At 37.1% G+C, this 15,056-nt stretch overlaps 1 protein-coding gene across 1 annotated transcript in view; it reads right to left on the bottom strand.

Moving 5' to 3' along the window:
• Positions 1-15,056, bottom strand: part of GALNT2 (polypeptide N-acetylgalactosaminyltransferase 2) — a gene marked incomplete at its 5' end in the record, with an annotated part of 44,535 nt that overhangs the window by 27,098 nt on the left and 2,381 nt on the right. Inside the window, 6 exons of the mRNA XM_029086326.1 lie at positions 992-1,113; positions 1,318-1,320; positions 4,343-4,408; positions 5,344-5,411; positions 6,029-6,127; positions 11,071-11,224. Of these exons, the coding sequence (XP_028942159.1) occupies positions 992-1,113; positions 1,318-1,320; positions 4,343-4,408; positions 5,344-5,411; positions 6,029-6,127; positions 11,071-11,224 (512 nt within the window). The remainder of the gene's footprint in view (positions 1-991; positions 1,114-1,317; positions 1,321-4,342; positions 4,409-5,343; positions 5,412-6,028; positions 6,128-11,070; positions 11,225-15,056) is intronic.

The following is a 15,056-nucleotide window of genomic DNA, read 5'->3' as shown; positions in this document are numbered from 1 at the left end:
GAGCTGATTAAAGATATTTCTACTGCAAAAATAGGATTTTAACTGCTGATAAAACTTAGGCAACTTACAGTATTTCTGGAATACACAGTAAAGCATCATAGAACCAAACAGAATAAAGAAAATGAATGAATCATCAGTTGGTAGCTTCTCCATTGGCATATTGAGTATATGGTTTTTACTTCATTCCTCCCCCCTCCTTTCTAGGGAAAATACAAAGGGAAGTGTAGGAAGGATAAGTGAAGAACTGGCCATTAACAAGACAGAATAGCTTAGCAAAACCATTTTGACCAGGACTATTTTGAAAGAAAGCCTTTCCAGGAAGGGTAGTTTACAAAAAAGGGAATGCAATTAAAAAAGAAAAACACTGTTGTCTTGAGTATTCCCCAGGACTTTTTGGGATCACACTTGATCCACTTCCTACTTCAACTCAGTTCCTCCTGAGCAAGTTAACAAGCATAACCAACCCCTGGAGAAAACAGTATACTTTCACTCTCGATCCTCTCAATTGCTTTTCCAGGACACAGACTAAGCATCATTTTCACAGAAGCTGCGAGCCCACAGTCCCTGCTAATTTCCATGAGAATTCTGGTTTCACAGCTCAACCTCTCTCCTATTATCACACTGAATCTTAATGAGGCATAAATACTCAGGTAAACTGTATTGCATTGAGATGATATTGGTTGAGAACTATACTTTGCTCTAAAGATTTTCAACACCTACTGAAGAGGTCCCTAAAGAACTGAAGAAGCACATATTTGAATTGCTTGTAAGGGTAATAATAAATATTCACATTTTATGCTCTTGTGTTCACAGATTAAATGAACAAAAAGTAGGTTTTAATCACAGAACACTCTGATCATGTCCATCATCTCACTTCAGAGAAAAAGCTTCCTTAGAAAAATGCATAAAATTAATGTAGTATAAACCAGATGGCTTTAAAATTTAAAAGCTACTCCTTCAGGAAATTACTTTGGAAGAACTCTTTACTAACCTCAGCTACTCTTTCCAAAAGCGGTTCCAGCCAGTGTTCATTGCATTCACAGTGACTATCCAGGAAGGTCAGTACTTTTGCTTGTGCTGCATCTGCCCCTCTGACACGGGAGCGCATCAAGCCTGAGAAGTAAAGATAAAATGTTTAAAGTACTTACCGAGGAAAATAATCAACAGTAGCGAGAAACTATTGCATTCAAAGTTAGTCCTGAATTAAATGACTAACGCAGACAGGACAAACACACAAGTTCCGTTATCAAAATGAGAATCTAGTTGTTAACAATTCAGTGAAATGATTTCACAACAAACTGCCTACAAGCTTTCAACCTGCTGCACCCTAGTCAACAAGCTTCAATCTTATTTAGGTAGAATTAAAGTATGTTTTTAAAAAAGTGATACACAAGTGTAGCTGGGTCTGCATTACAATACATTATATTTATACCGATAAACATAACTCAAGATCAGTCCTGAAAACAAGCACCTTTCCTACAGTTCTATGATAGAACTGAGGAAAGCACCATCATTATCCTCTCTCTCCCACATTTTGCTGCCCCCCCATCCTAGTCTTCACCACAGTCTATCAGCTTCTTCCAGAGATAACCATACTTCCTTAATTCATGTCTGAGAGTCTTCCCTTCACCCCTTTCAATTGTCTTTCCCCTGTGTTTCTTGCAGCTCTCTCATCTTGTGGTTTGGTGGGGGGGATTGTTTGTTTGTTTATCAGGGTTTTTTTAAATCTTATATTGCAAATATTTCTTTTCCTTTTTTAGGAAGAAACATCTGGTAAAGTCAAAAGGTTCTCCTCTCTACACCTCAATTACCCAGATGCCCTCACTGATTTGCTCTGTTCCTCTCCTTCCTTCCTTTTTTCTCTTTTAATATTTGCTCATTGGATAACCTCACCATTCTTCAAAGTCCCTTGCTATATTTACACAAATACCCCAGAACATCCTACCATTTACTCCAATACAGAAAACAGCAAGCTTCCTCTCATTTCTTTGCAAATTTACTCCATTCTTTTCTATTACTATTCAAAATTCATTTATTTCATTGTCACTCGAGAGCAAAGCCAAGTAATTTTTTTTTTCCTTTTTCTTTCTATTGTTTCCTCACCAAATCCGTTCTACTTTCTACCTCCCCAAAAGAAACATTGTAAAAGAAAATTTCTTTCCATTCCCTTTACAAAATAAACCTGCAAAATATGACTCTGCCAAACAATACACAATGCTTAAGAGGAAAAGTTTGTTTGCTCTGTCCAACTTTCAGCAATAGCCTCATCAAGATCCTGGTACTATCTCTTACCACAAAGGTGAGCGCTTCACTGTTGTAGATACGTGCTGTGCTGATGCTCTCCAACAGAACTCTCTGTACCTTATCTGTTGTGCACTAGTAGCTAACTGTATCTCTGCTTCTTATGCTCTCCCTAATTCCAACCTTTGAACCCGTTCTGTTCAGTTTTTCCACAACAAACCATTCCTCAAGCACTCTGGCAATGTTTCATTTACTTCTGCATTTCCTCCTTTCAGAACTTAATTATTTCTAACTTACATTCTTATAGAACCTACTGTGTTGCCCTACTTCATAGAAAACACACAACAGTGTTTGATTTCAGATTCAGGGACAAAAAAACACAGGTGACCATTGAGTCCTCTACAATCATATTCAGCCTTACAACAGAAGAAGTTGGGAAGGTTCCCCTGAACGTTTGCTCTGTAGACTATCCTGCCCTCCAAAACATACCTGTTCCCATAACAAACTCTGGTCTTACGGATGAGACTAAAGCTGATATCCCATGTTTCTGAAAGCAAAGCAGTCAGTGTCATCCCCTCCACAGACATCATCCCTTTACTTTCATTTTTGTTTTAAAATGTGCCGTTTTTTCTCTGTCGTTCATACTAATGTGTTACTCTTAGCATCCTACACACTGGTTGATTTTACTGATTCTCTTAAATTTTATTTTGTATGTGTCTGAGATATCAGTATCAGCCTACACTTGAAAATGAAAAGGAAAGTGAGTATCAAAGTCAAGCACAACAGGCCAGCAATCAAATGAAATCTTACAATATTTTAATTTCAATAATTATCACCTGGTTGCACATATGGATGCCTAGGCAAAACTTTATGAACAGTACAGTAAATCCCATGGGTAATAATTTAATCTCAATCTCACAAAAATGCAAATAAACTAGTACTGTGCCTTTAATCTGCGAATAGTTTTTCTTATCTGACACAGTAAAAGATTTGTCAAATTGTATTTCATTTTCAGATATACTGATGCACATTTTAAGTATAAATGTGTATATGCAGTACAAAGTTAATATTTATAATTACTAAAAAATATAAATTAAAAAATGTTACTTCATTCTGTTTTTTTCCATTACAATTATCTCCATCTTTAAGTGCTGTACTGATCGGAAAAATGATACTAACTTACTGAGAACCCTGCAACCATGGCAAGCCATAGAAGGTCTGCTTTCCTAACAAGCCTTTGTTTACAAGTAGATTCCAAACAAAACATTTAAACACTAAGAACCCACCTGTTTGCAATAACTTTAATTATGGGACAACACAAGTTTTGTGCACGTAATTTCCAGTTTCTGACAATGTAATGATTCTAGTTGCTCCCCAGGTCAGGCTGGCAGCCTAGAAGATACAGTGCTTATCTGCTAACTCAGTCTTATTATTTCAAACAGCTGTAGAATAACAGTTGCCTGTATCTAATACTTTAAGCTCCATAGCCAGGAAGCTGCTGACTGAAGGGCTCAGTGATTCGAGACCATAATTTACAAAGCAACAAAGAAGAAAAGAAAAATGTAAGACTGTGTGTTACATTGGACACTGGCTTCAGCAAAACTGGCATACGTGGTTCCAGCCCTGTCAAGTCTGCCAAACAAACTGTTTCCCTGGCTGTCCATCCATTGGATCCTTAAAATGATCTCTAATGAGGGAACTAGCAAAGAAGAGGGCTGTTTTAAAATAGTTATATCATTTCAAACATTCATACAGTTTACAGTGAGATCTCACATACAACAGGACTAGCTTAACTGAGGATTCAGTACAGTAAGAGAAAGAAGAGGCTGAGGGTGAAAGGCAATTTCTCAAGTCAGCTTTCACTGTGAAAGCCAACAATGGGCAACTGCACACTCAACAATACGGAATTAATCAGAATTACTGTTTTTACTTGCACAAATGCATTTGTTTTTATTCCTTCCACTAGTAAGTTGATATATAAAGTGAACCTCCCCCCTTCAATATGGAATGTACAGCAAAATGTTCTTTTAAAAGTCTTGAAGATTAACAGACAAGGCAGCACAGTGGAATTTTTATCTTCTTTCCTGAAGATTAAGCCTACCTTCCCGGCGATCATTTCTAAGAACCCGCACTTTTTCAATTTTTCCCAGGAGAGCACCATCCTCAGCTTTAAAAGAGAAAAAAAAAATTTAAAAAAAAAAAAAAATCAAGTGATGAGAACCAGTTTGATATCCAATGTTGTATACCATAAGAGTAGCTGCTTTCAAGAAAAACAAAAGCTTTGTAGTATAAAGTGTTTATCATCATAAATAGTTAAGTATAAGACACATGCTTAAAAAAAAAAAAAGGCCTACTTGTCTCAACAAAAACAAAGAAAAGTTATCGGGCTAAGAAACTACTAGCTTCATTATGTTCTTTAAAGCTAATTTAATTTTACACTCATATTTTTATTTAATTATATTCTCTTTGCTTACTTCAGACAGTTTCTACATTGCATAAGAAAAATCAAACTTTTCTAGGATTAAAGTGTTTTCTAGGATTAATTGTTTTCTTTGCATATAAGAAATCTCACTTTTAGCCAACATTAAGGCTTAAACCTGTCCTAAACTAGCTATAAACTAGCAATACAAGTGTGGACCTTTACTTATTTTAAGAAATGTTACTTAGAGGTCCATTTCAATTGTTCAAGTTTGGATTGTGATGCCCTAGTAGTTATAAAACCTTGGCTTATTTTAGATTCATAAGAATTCTTCCAAGAGACTGATGGAGACCAGCATTCATTTAAAGCAGTGCTACAAAAATATTTGTGCAAGCATCATGGATTTTATTTTCACATCACACAACATGCTATGTAAAGGCTGTTTTCAACTACACACTCTCCTCCTTCAGCTAGCAGGAAGTAATAAAATATACCTGAAGTATTTATCAGAACTCTTCACATTTCCACAGTGACAGATATGAAAGAATTAAGACCTAGTTTTGGACAAGTCTCTGCAAACTCTTATTCATGTGACCTATTCTCAAGCGAGTCACCTACTAGCACCTACAGAAAGTTCTACCAGAATAAACAAAATAAAGTTAGGACCCTGTAAAAATACTTACAATCATTACTGTAGTCATCCACCAGTATGATTTCCTTAATAAGATGTGATGGGCTTTTTTTAAGAACACTGAAACAGACCAAAAAAAAAAAAAAAAAAAAAAAAAAAAAAAGGGAAAGCATTCAATACTAAGCAGCCTTAATTTCCCATAGTAATGCCATAAAAGCAGTTACTTTGATAAGCCACAGTAGAACCTAGCCCAGGATGCTATCTTCAACAACAGCTATTGGCTTAGTCTTATGGAAAGTGTTTCTGAAGAGAGGCACATGTAGAATCGTGTGTTGTGTCCCCCCATCCTGCCCCATCACCAAAATTCAAGCCTCTAGAAATCAGTGCATTAGACAGCTTGTAATATGAAAGTTTTGCAGTTATCTTTAGGTCAAATATCCCCTGAAAATCCATCTTCCCTGATTTTTTCCTTGAAACTAGTTATACAGCCAGCCTCCACACCATCTGGTAATTGGTTCCACAATTTCATGCATTTGTAGTTAAGGGGAGCAATTTTGTTTAACATCAATATTTCAGAATGTAAGAACTGGAGGCATCAATGAAATTAAGACTCATCTTTCCCTCTGCAAATGGTTCAGAAAAGGATAATGGATTATTACTTTCCTTCCTTATCACAAGTCATTATCTGACACAATGAATGGCCTTTAGGGAAAAATCAAGGTGTCTCTTAGGTATACCTGACGACAGTTCGAAGCAAAGCAGATCTCGCCTCATTATGAAAGGTGATCACCACACTAGTGGCTGGCAAATCTATCCGCCATTGTTTCCGTTGACACCTGAAAGACACAATACCCTGTCATTTTAATATGACATTTACATCCCAGGCTCAGCAGACAGCCTTCACTGTGAAGCAGTTAGTGATTAAACTCAAGTACACACTAACTACCTCTACCTAGGAAGAATGAAATATCTTGTTTTCAGGTGAGATTATAATCAACTCATTTTCTGCCACTTTTGGTAGTTGTCTTAGTACACAACAGGCTAAGAAGTCAGTGTCAGATATAGGCAGGTTTAGAAAAGTCACCGGATTATCATCACTGCACTGTGTAGTGAATACCTTACATGCAACTAAGCATGAAACTAGAGTTTAAGCAAATGAGCATGTTTTCAGTTAAAATACATTATTTCATAGGCTACTGTATGTCTCTTCTTCAGAATGGCATGCATCCACTTCTCCCTTTATTTTTAAAGCTACTGTAGCATCTTGGTCCTGCTCATAGATAAAACTGCGTTAGAAAACTGTTTTTAAGGATTGTAGCATTCAGAATTTGAAAAACAAAGCTAGCTGTGACAGTGTTGAACCAACTAAACAGAGAATCACATCCTTTGAAACCATAATGAAATATTTCATCTATGTCAACTCATTTTTCGTCACCTCTAGTAGCCTGAAATTAATATAAAAAGCAAAAAGCAGCATATCTCAAAATACTTCCTGCAGGACTACATAAAGTTAAGCTGTTTAAATCCACTGACAATAAATTTAAAAAAAGAAACTACTCTCATTGTATAAGACACTAACAGTGCTAGTTTATGCTGAAAGCATTACAGTCTGACAGGTCACGATACTGATCCCCAGTCATGCCGTAACATACATGAGTTATGTATTTCTTCATATATCCTTTATTTACTCTTAGGGTTAGAGTTTTAACAGGCCTAGTTGACTTTGGAGGGGATAAACTCAGTTAGCATACACCTGTAGCAAATTCAGCAGGTAATTCTGTACTCTGTGCAGTATTACTCAAACTAGCTTTTAAGGGAAGAGAAGTAAGTTACGTTGCTACTTAAACTTCTAAAACTAGGCCTCTGCCTATGTAAAAGGCTTCTCCACGCTTAATTAAACATTTGTGCCATGCATCATATACCACGCCACCTTCAACTTACTGGAATCAGAGAGCAAGTGGCAATGCACTTCTTGCCCTTGCCCATCCTACAAAATCCCAAGGACCTGCAGGGTTTTCAATACAACACACCCATACTGTCACATATGTTCGTGCTTGCCGTGAAATAAAAACACTACTGTGCCATGGTGACCTCACTCATCCTGAAGAAAAACAAAGTCCATGACAACCCTAAAACTGCTATGTCAGAGTGGCAAGGCCTTATCTAGTTTTGTTTCTGAAATAGTGGGTATACAACGTGACTTCATCACTAGCACCCAGCTTTGAAGCAGTAAATCACAAACACGTATGCGTTCCTGGAAAGGAAAGAATTAAGACTCTCTCTGTTGTGAGCTTCTGGCAATTCTTCTAGACAGCTACAAGACATCCAGCTATTATACACCAAAGCCTAGGGTGCCAAAAAATGTTTTGGTTTTTTTTTTTCTAATAACTTTCAAATTGCCCACAAAGGACAAGCCTACTGTGTATGCATTTATCTCATGAAGCACTTGCATTAGAATAACTCAAAAAGTCACATTAAACTTATACTGATCTCTTTGCAGAGGAGTGCACTTGAGCCAGAGCACATCTTATGGTGGAATTACCCAAGACAATGAAGCCTCCCAATTTTAAGAAAACTCAAGAGCACTACTGTTTATTTCTGAGGGAGAAATTAAGATTTTTAGACTTCCAAACAAAACTGGAGGAATGTTTCACCAATTAGTTCTGCTTTCATCTCTTAAAAAAATCCTCGCTTTAACTGACTCAGTAGTAGCCCTCCTCCTATTCTGCTGTGTCACAGTTAAAACTCAAACCAAAGAAACAGTGTCATCACCTTTGGCATGGAGATTAAACTTTCTTTCCTCAAGTTACAGCACTTAATTTTATAAGCAGAATGAGCAAATACACCTGGATAAAATAGAACTTGAACTGAAAACTTCAATCTAGACATTCAATGCTTAGCATAGGTCATTAAAATCAGTTAAAACATGAAAAGTATGTTCCTTCCCCCAGAAATTCAAGTCACTGGACTAGTTTATAGCATTAACAAATTTTCTGAAACCTCCACGGTTTGTTGAAACCATTTTTTAACAGAAATATCCACTTTAACCGGTGGAAGGAGAACATTCACCTCAACAGGTATCTGGGTACCAAAGAGACAGGAAAGTTTCTTTCTTCTCTACTTAACCGTAAAACTTCAGTGTGAGGTTAGAAGCTTCTAGTAGTTGCCAAATGAGAAAGATAACATGGTTTAGTCCAGCTAAAGTACTTACCGGTAATTCTCAAGAATCATACTAACACATCACGTAAGAGACGTGATCAGAAAACGCTGGTACGAAGTAAGCGTGGTGGACATTGGTCCACAAAAACCATGGAGTAGTTCACCCTCCATTCCACTTAAGAGACTATTTTACACCGACAGGAGGACAGCTCTAGAGGATTCCTATTACAACTGTGACACTCACTGTCTGGATCTCCAAAACCTACCATGACAGGGATAGCTCTCAGTTACACATCTTAAATAGACTGCAACAGAAGGAAACCCAAAGGTTTCTCAAAGCTGTTGGAAGCAGCAGCTGTGAGCATCAGCTGGAGTGGGAATCTGCATTCATGCTTAGACCTCCTTTCTCTGCTTCCTTTCTTATGTTGTATCTACCTTTTTGTCACTTCTCCCTTTTGCTTAAAACAAAGGAAAGCAGCTTAACCAGGGGAAACAAAGTGGTTTCTAGTACTGCTGAGGCACTTTCACAAAAAGCAAGTGGAAAACTTTGATCTTAACCTGATGCTACTAAGAATTTGTCCGATGCAGAAAAGACTAAACAACATAGTATAAAAAGCAATGCATAATTACACACACATTTACCTATCTAATGTAGAATCCTGATAAACTGTTTCTAAACAGCCTAGACAATTTCAGCAATTAAATAGTATTATTATTTAGCTATTTTAAAGTCAAACAGCCTCTTAGACACATCAATACAATTAATAAAAAGTTACTTAAGCAGAAACAATTATTTCCTCCTCCAAGTTTCTTTTCTTAAAGAAAAGGATTGTAGTAGCTTCATAAGAGATCTTAATCTTAACCCAGTTGCCTCCAATTTTATTGACAATAACATGCTTTCAAGTGTCCCATGCTCAGATCTGTAACATATTCTTTTTCCTATGGCTATTGCTCTTGCTCTTTCCTTTGGACAGTTCCCACACAAATATTTCATGCGACTTTTTCAGCTTCTGCAGTTAATGTCCTTGCCAAAATAGAAGGAAAATTAATTGCAACATAGCAGGGAAAGCATCATGGACAATTTGCAGGAATGATTGCTTCAGTCTGGGGGTTGGGTTTTTTTGTTTGTGTGGTTGTTTTTTTTTCTTGAAAAAGATGACCATTTACAGACTGATGGGCACTTAAATCTGTTCAACGGCAAAGTCTAAGTAATAATCACAGCACAGATACAGACTTTCCCCAGAAACATAGCTCTCCCCCTCCACTGCAGGGTTCTTTTCCAGCTCCATTTCATGAAAAAAACCCAGGCACATCAGCATATAATCACAACACTAACAATTAAAACAAGCATAGCCACAGTAATACAAGTTATCTCCTGTCATCTCTCTTTTTTGTCTCAAAGGAGAGTATTTCTCTGTTAGACCTTCCCCAGAGGTTATTAAATATCTAGAAAAATTCCAAATTCAATATATCTGAATCATAGAAGCTTCTAGAATTTGGTGGCGGAGACTTGCTTTACTCTATCTACAAATCATCTGCTTAAAGGAACCTAAAACCATGCTATTATACAAGGGATTTAAAAATGACACAGTGTCTGAGTTTCTATACAAATCTCCTTTACTATGCGATTCCTGATTAAAGAGCTTTATGGAAAAAAATAGGTACCTTCCTTTTCTCTCTCCCTCTGGTGTCTCTTTCTGCTCCTTCTACCTACAAAGCTGTGAATGTATGTTCATCCTAACTGCAGAATTAGTTAGGCAAGTTAATTATACACAATTGGCTACTTCTATGCTTTGAGACTATGCTTATCTGGTTTTGAAACCAAGTTCAACCCGCTTTTGTTATTTTTCTTTAAGTTATAAAGTCCTAATGAGCAACTGTTGTTTTAATATTAATCAATTCTGCTTAAGCAAGATTAGTGCAAGTCACTCAAACCCTTTTTTAAATGAAAGTCTTCTCTACCCACAAGAAAACAAATTTTTTCCTTACTCTGAAGTGGAGTATTTCCTGAATCTGCACAAGCAGCCTGATGTAGCCAAAGTTTTTAAGCATCTGAAGTGTCATCCTGCCCTGTGTTCACCAGGGTGTGCATAAACAGATTCCTTTCGGTTTGGAGTTAACAATTGTAACATACATAGAAGAACAAAATCATAGAGTGAATGAGATTGGAAGGGGCTCCTGGAAATCTTTTAGTCCAAACTCTCTGCTCAAAGCAGGGCCAGCTACAGCAGGCTGTGCATCAGGCTTTGAATATCCCTAAGCCTGGGGACTTCACACCCTCTCTGGGCAACCTGCTCCACTGTTTGATCATTCTCACAGTGAGAGAGACTTACAAATATAGAAAAGCAAGAAAAGCCATCAGATAAAGGGGAGCAAAAAGAGACTGAAATGCAGCACCAGTCTGGATATAGAATACACACTGATGGAAGCCATGGAAACAGAAAAATTTGAATAAGAGTCATTGTTCTTTAACCCACTGTTTAAGGATCACACCACAATTTACTGTCCCTGTCATACTGAAAGCTGGGGATCTTCTGCTTTAGAAAAACCATCTGCTGATCAAAAGCCATAAATACAAAAAGGTTAATCCAAGTCAAACATGGCTCACTTCGGCACTTACTGATCATGCCTAGTGTCGGGAATGCTTCGGTCCATTCGCAGTTTGTCACTTTCTACCTGATTGAATTTATTGCGGGCATATGGATCCTGACCAGACCGCACCACAGTAGCGCCAACATAAGCATCTTGATCAAAGTCTTGCCACCGAACTTTTCCTACAATAGAAAACCAGGAAAATATCCAATTTAGTCTTCGCAATTTAAAAAACAGCACTCAGCAATCCAAATATAACTGACGAAATAGCTTGGCTTTTAACTTTGCAACAAAGTAATTAAACCTCAACCATACTGTTAATGGTGTAACATCAACAGTACTTTTGCATATTATATAAATTAATTAAATAAAATAAACAAAATAAATGTTAAACTAGAACACTGCAAATTAATATAAAATGGAACAATTTTACAGATCTCATTTTACACAAGTAATCACTAGATCACACTTCATCCTGTCTGTTTTGCTTGGATTTGTTTTGTGAGTTTGGGGTTTTTTTGTTTGTTTGTTGTTTTTGTTGTTGTTTTTTTTTAATCTCAACTACCACAATTTCCATTTTAAAAAAACCCTCCACATATCAACAGGCATTGACATAGCAGATGATCTTGCTATAAAGTTATCCAAGTAAAATTTATTTTTTAAGATCCAGTCCAGACTTCAGAGAAACTATAATTTCATTTAGTATCTCATTACATAAGGAAAAATAGTCGGTTATAACCAAACCATTTAAGGAACAGGCCTTTTAGAAACACAAGGCAACATTATTCTCAAAAAAACAGCATTTCATGTAGGCAGAGCACTAGATTGCTCTCCAATATGACATAACTGCCACCTCCCTTACAATTAGAACTGACTCACAGATTAATCCCTCTTTAACAAGGACTGCGTTATTGTGTGACAGGTTGTGGCACTAACACAGAAAAATAGATTAATATCCAGCCACCAGAAATGAAATTTCAGGACTTTTCCATCTTCAGGTGTAAACCAACAGTATGATATTTACCAAATGCCTTAAAGCTATCAGTTCTTACCTCTGGTTGAACGTTTACTTTTTTGCCCGTTGACAGCTAAATCTATGCTACCGACAGCAAATTTCTACCACTTTTAACTCAAAATCAGAGCTCAAGTTCTAATGCAACACAGACATTCTTGTTCAACATGAATGTGTATGAGAATCTCCTGCTGTATTCACCACAACATGCTGTTGGCACAAAAAAGAAAAAAAAAAAAAGATACAAAGCAAAAGCTGTCTTGTGGCATCACTGTTTATTACAGAGCAGAGGAGTTCATAATCATTGATTTCATAGTTAACATACAAAGTTTTTGAGGTACTTTCAATTAAGTTTAGTAAGTAGCAGGTTGCAGAAATGTCATTCCATTCAAGATCAGCTTTCAGACAAAAATTATAGCTCAGGCATGTCCTAAACTAAGCTGATATGCATAGAGGGAATACTAATCTAACAGTTATTAACAAGAGTCAGAGGTTGTTCAGATGTTTCAGGGTTTGCTTTGGTCCACCTCTCTACCTGCACAGCATGGAAACAAAAGCAGGCCTCATTTACAGCTTTCTGTCCATAAGCCATGCCTCAACTTCAGTGCGGTAACTCCTGCTAGAAGATTCTGATATTGAAAGAACACTTTCCACCATTAAACAAAATAATTGTCTGTTGTTTAACCAGACAAATAGCACCAACTTGATTAAAAATTCTCTTATAATCTCAGGATCCTTCAAGAAGCTCATCTACAAAAGCAACTTGGACTCAAGGTCTGATTTGGGTATCAGGTGGTAGTGGAGGTTGTGAGGCAAAAATACTAAGGTTGGAGGGGGAGGTGGTTTTGGGTTGGTTGGTTTGTTTTTAAGAAACTTCCAATATCCAAGTAAAGTCAGAGTAACAGAAAAATGCCCATACTTTTGGTTTAAGAGCTAGCCTGTTAATACTAAGCAACTATTTTTACATATGAATTACCAACCTAAAGAAGTTAAAACATGTACACACACACAAGTCAAAATTAGAGAGTTAAACAAAAACAGACTGCAGAATATTTAATAGACACTTGGTGAAACAGCCCAGAGGGGAAACTATAGGAAAATAACTGGAGGGAGAAATACAGATTTTCAAATTCCAGTTACTGAAAAAAACTCTAAAAAGGAAATTCTCCAGCTGTTGTTGCTAGCCCACAGACTTCCAAGAGCTTTTCTTAGCCTTTCAAGTTCTTTCTTCAAAATACTTCCAGGAACTTACTTTGAAAACAAGTTTACACCTCAGTCAGCTACCACACTACAAATGACCCAATATAGAGTTGTTTACAAAAATTACACCAAAACTCACTTGCAACAAAACTAAAAGTGGCTTGATTCACGAAACTGGAAGAAACAGTAGAGATCACAAGATCACCACCCTGTATAACACTCTCCCTTAGCATTTCCCAAGGCTTTTGCAACCTCCTTGGTAACTAAACTATATTATCACCCTTGTTTCTAATTTAGAATAAAGCTTCAATCTGGAATATATGCTGAATATTTTCTGAAATACAGGACATGTCATGTCATTGCTTTTCTGGTCTAAAAATAAAAATTTTAGTACATTTTACAAAATATAATCTACACTTAAGATACATTTATATAGGATTTCCAACTTTCAAACATTCCAAATTCCAATGGATTTTAATGCTACACCTGCTTCAGGACTGCCACCCCCATCCACTCCTCTAGCTGAAAGAGTTGCTACAACAAAAGAGGTCATGAGGGTATCACATCAGCAGTACAGGTGATGTTGCAAGCATTCTTCTTAAACAGGTTGTGTTCTTTATGAACTACAACATGTAATGTGGTCTGCCCAGATGGTTACAAGTGCTAACAGCTCAAATCAGCTGCTGGAAATGAAAGGCTGATTCAAAGCTAAGGATCCTACACTTGGGTCACAACAACCCCATGCAACACTACAAGCTTGAGGAAGAGTGGCTGGAAAGCTGCCTGACAGAAAAGGGCTTGCAGGTGTTGGTCGACAGTCGGCTGAACATGAGCCAGCAGTGTGCTCAGGTGGCCAAGAAGGCCGATGGCATCCTGGCCTGTATACAGAAATAGTGTGGCCAGTAGGACCAGGGAAGTGACTGTGCCCCTGTACTCAGCTTTGGTGAGGCCCCACCTTGAATACTGTGTTCAGTTTTGGGCTCCTCATTACAAGAAAGACATGGAGGTGCTGGAGCACATGCAAAGGAAGATCTAGAGAACAAGCCTTACGAGGAGTGGCTGAGGGAACTGGGGTTGTAACTTTGTAACTTCAAATTCAAACAAATGTGTATTTACCTGTACTGAGACCTAACATAAAACTAATCTTTTAAACTCAACAGTAAATGAACTGCAGAGTTTCCTACTGAAGCTAAAAAAAGCTAAGAACCTGGAACCAGGACTTGCTCCAGTGCTAAACTTGGTTTTGACAAGAAGTGTTTATTTTGCAGACAGTTCTGAGCCTGAGAAGCTGAGTAGAAACAAGGAAAAAGTCCAATGAAGCTACTTCTTTTCATCCCAGGTATTTCTCAACTCTGAAGTCTTGGAGAAAGAAATCAACAGAAATACTGCAATTCACTGCTATTATTTTTAATAATGAGCTGGTTGATTCTAAATAGGAAGCACATTTTTATTTTTGTGCTCTGAAATAAGTAATTGTATTTAAAAAATAGTGCTAGCTTGGTATACTTTATTCCATTCCATTTTCCATCCAAGTAGAGCTTGATATAAATAATTCACAATGTATCATTTACCATTTTCCAAGATTTTAAAACCAGCAAATGCAACACTAGTCCAGAAAGCATAGAGTAAATTTGAGAATAAAGAAAGGTGAACACTTCATAGAGCTAAATTTACTGAAAAGCAGTGACAGCTCATGGAACATAAAAACAAGTGAGTTTGGCTTCAGGAGCCAGGAAGGAGGCAAAGTCTGGCTCTGGTTCCAGCAAAAGACCCTGTCAACCGTGTGCAATACAAATCAGATC

This window comes from Antrostomus carolinensis, unplaced genomic scaffold, assembly GCF_000700745.2.
Source record: "Antrostomus carolinensis isolate BGI_N321 unplaced genomic scaffold, ASM70074v2 scaffold5118, whole genome shotgun sequence".
Taxonomy (NCBI): Eukaryota; Metazoa; Chordata; class Aves; order Caprimulgiformes; family Caprimulgidae; genus Antrostomus; species Antrostomus carolinensis.
The sequence above is the reverse complement of the archived record's forward strand: the minus strand, read 5'-3'. Positions and strand labels throughout refer to the sequence as shown.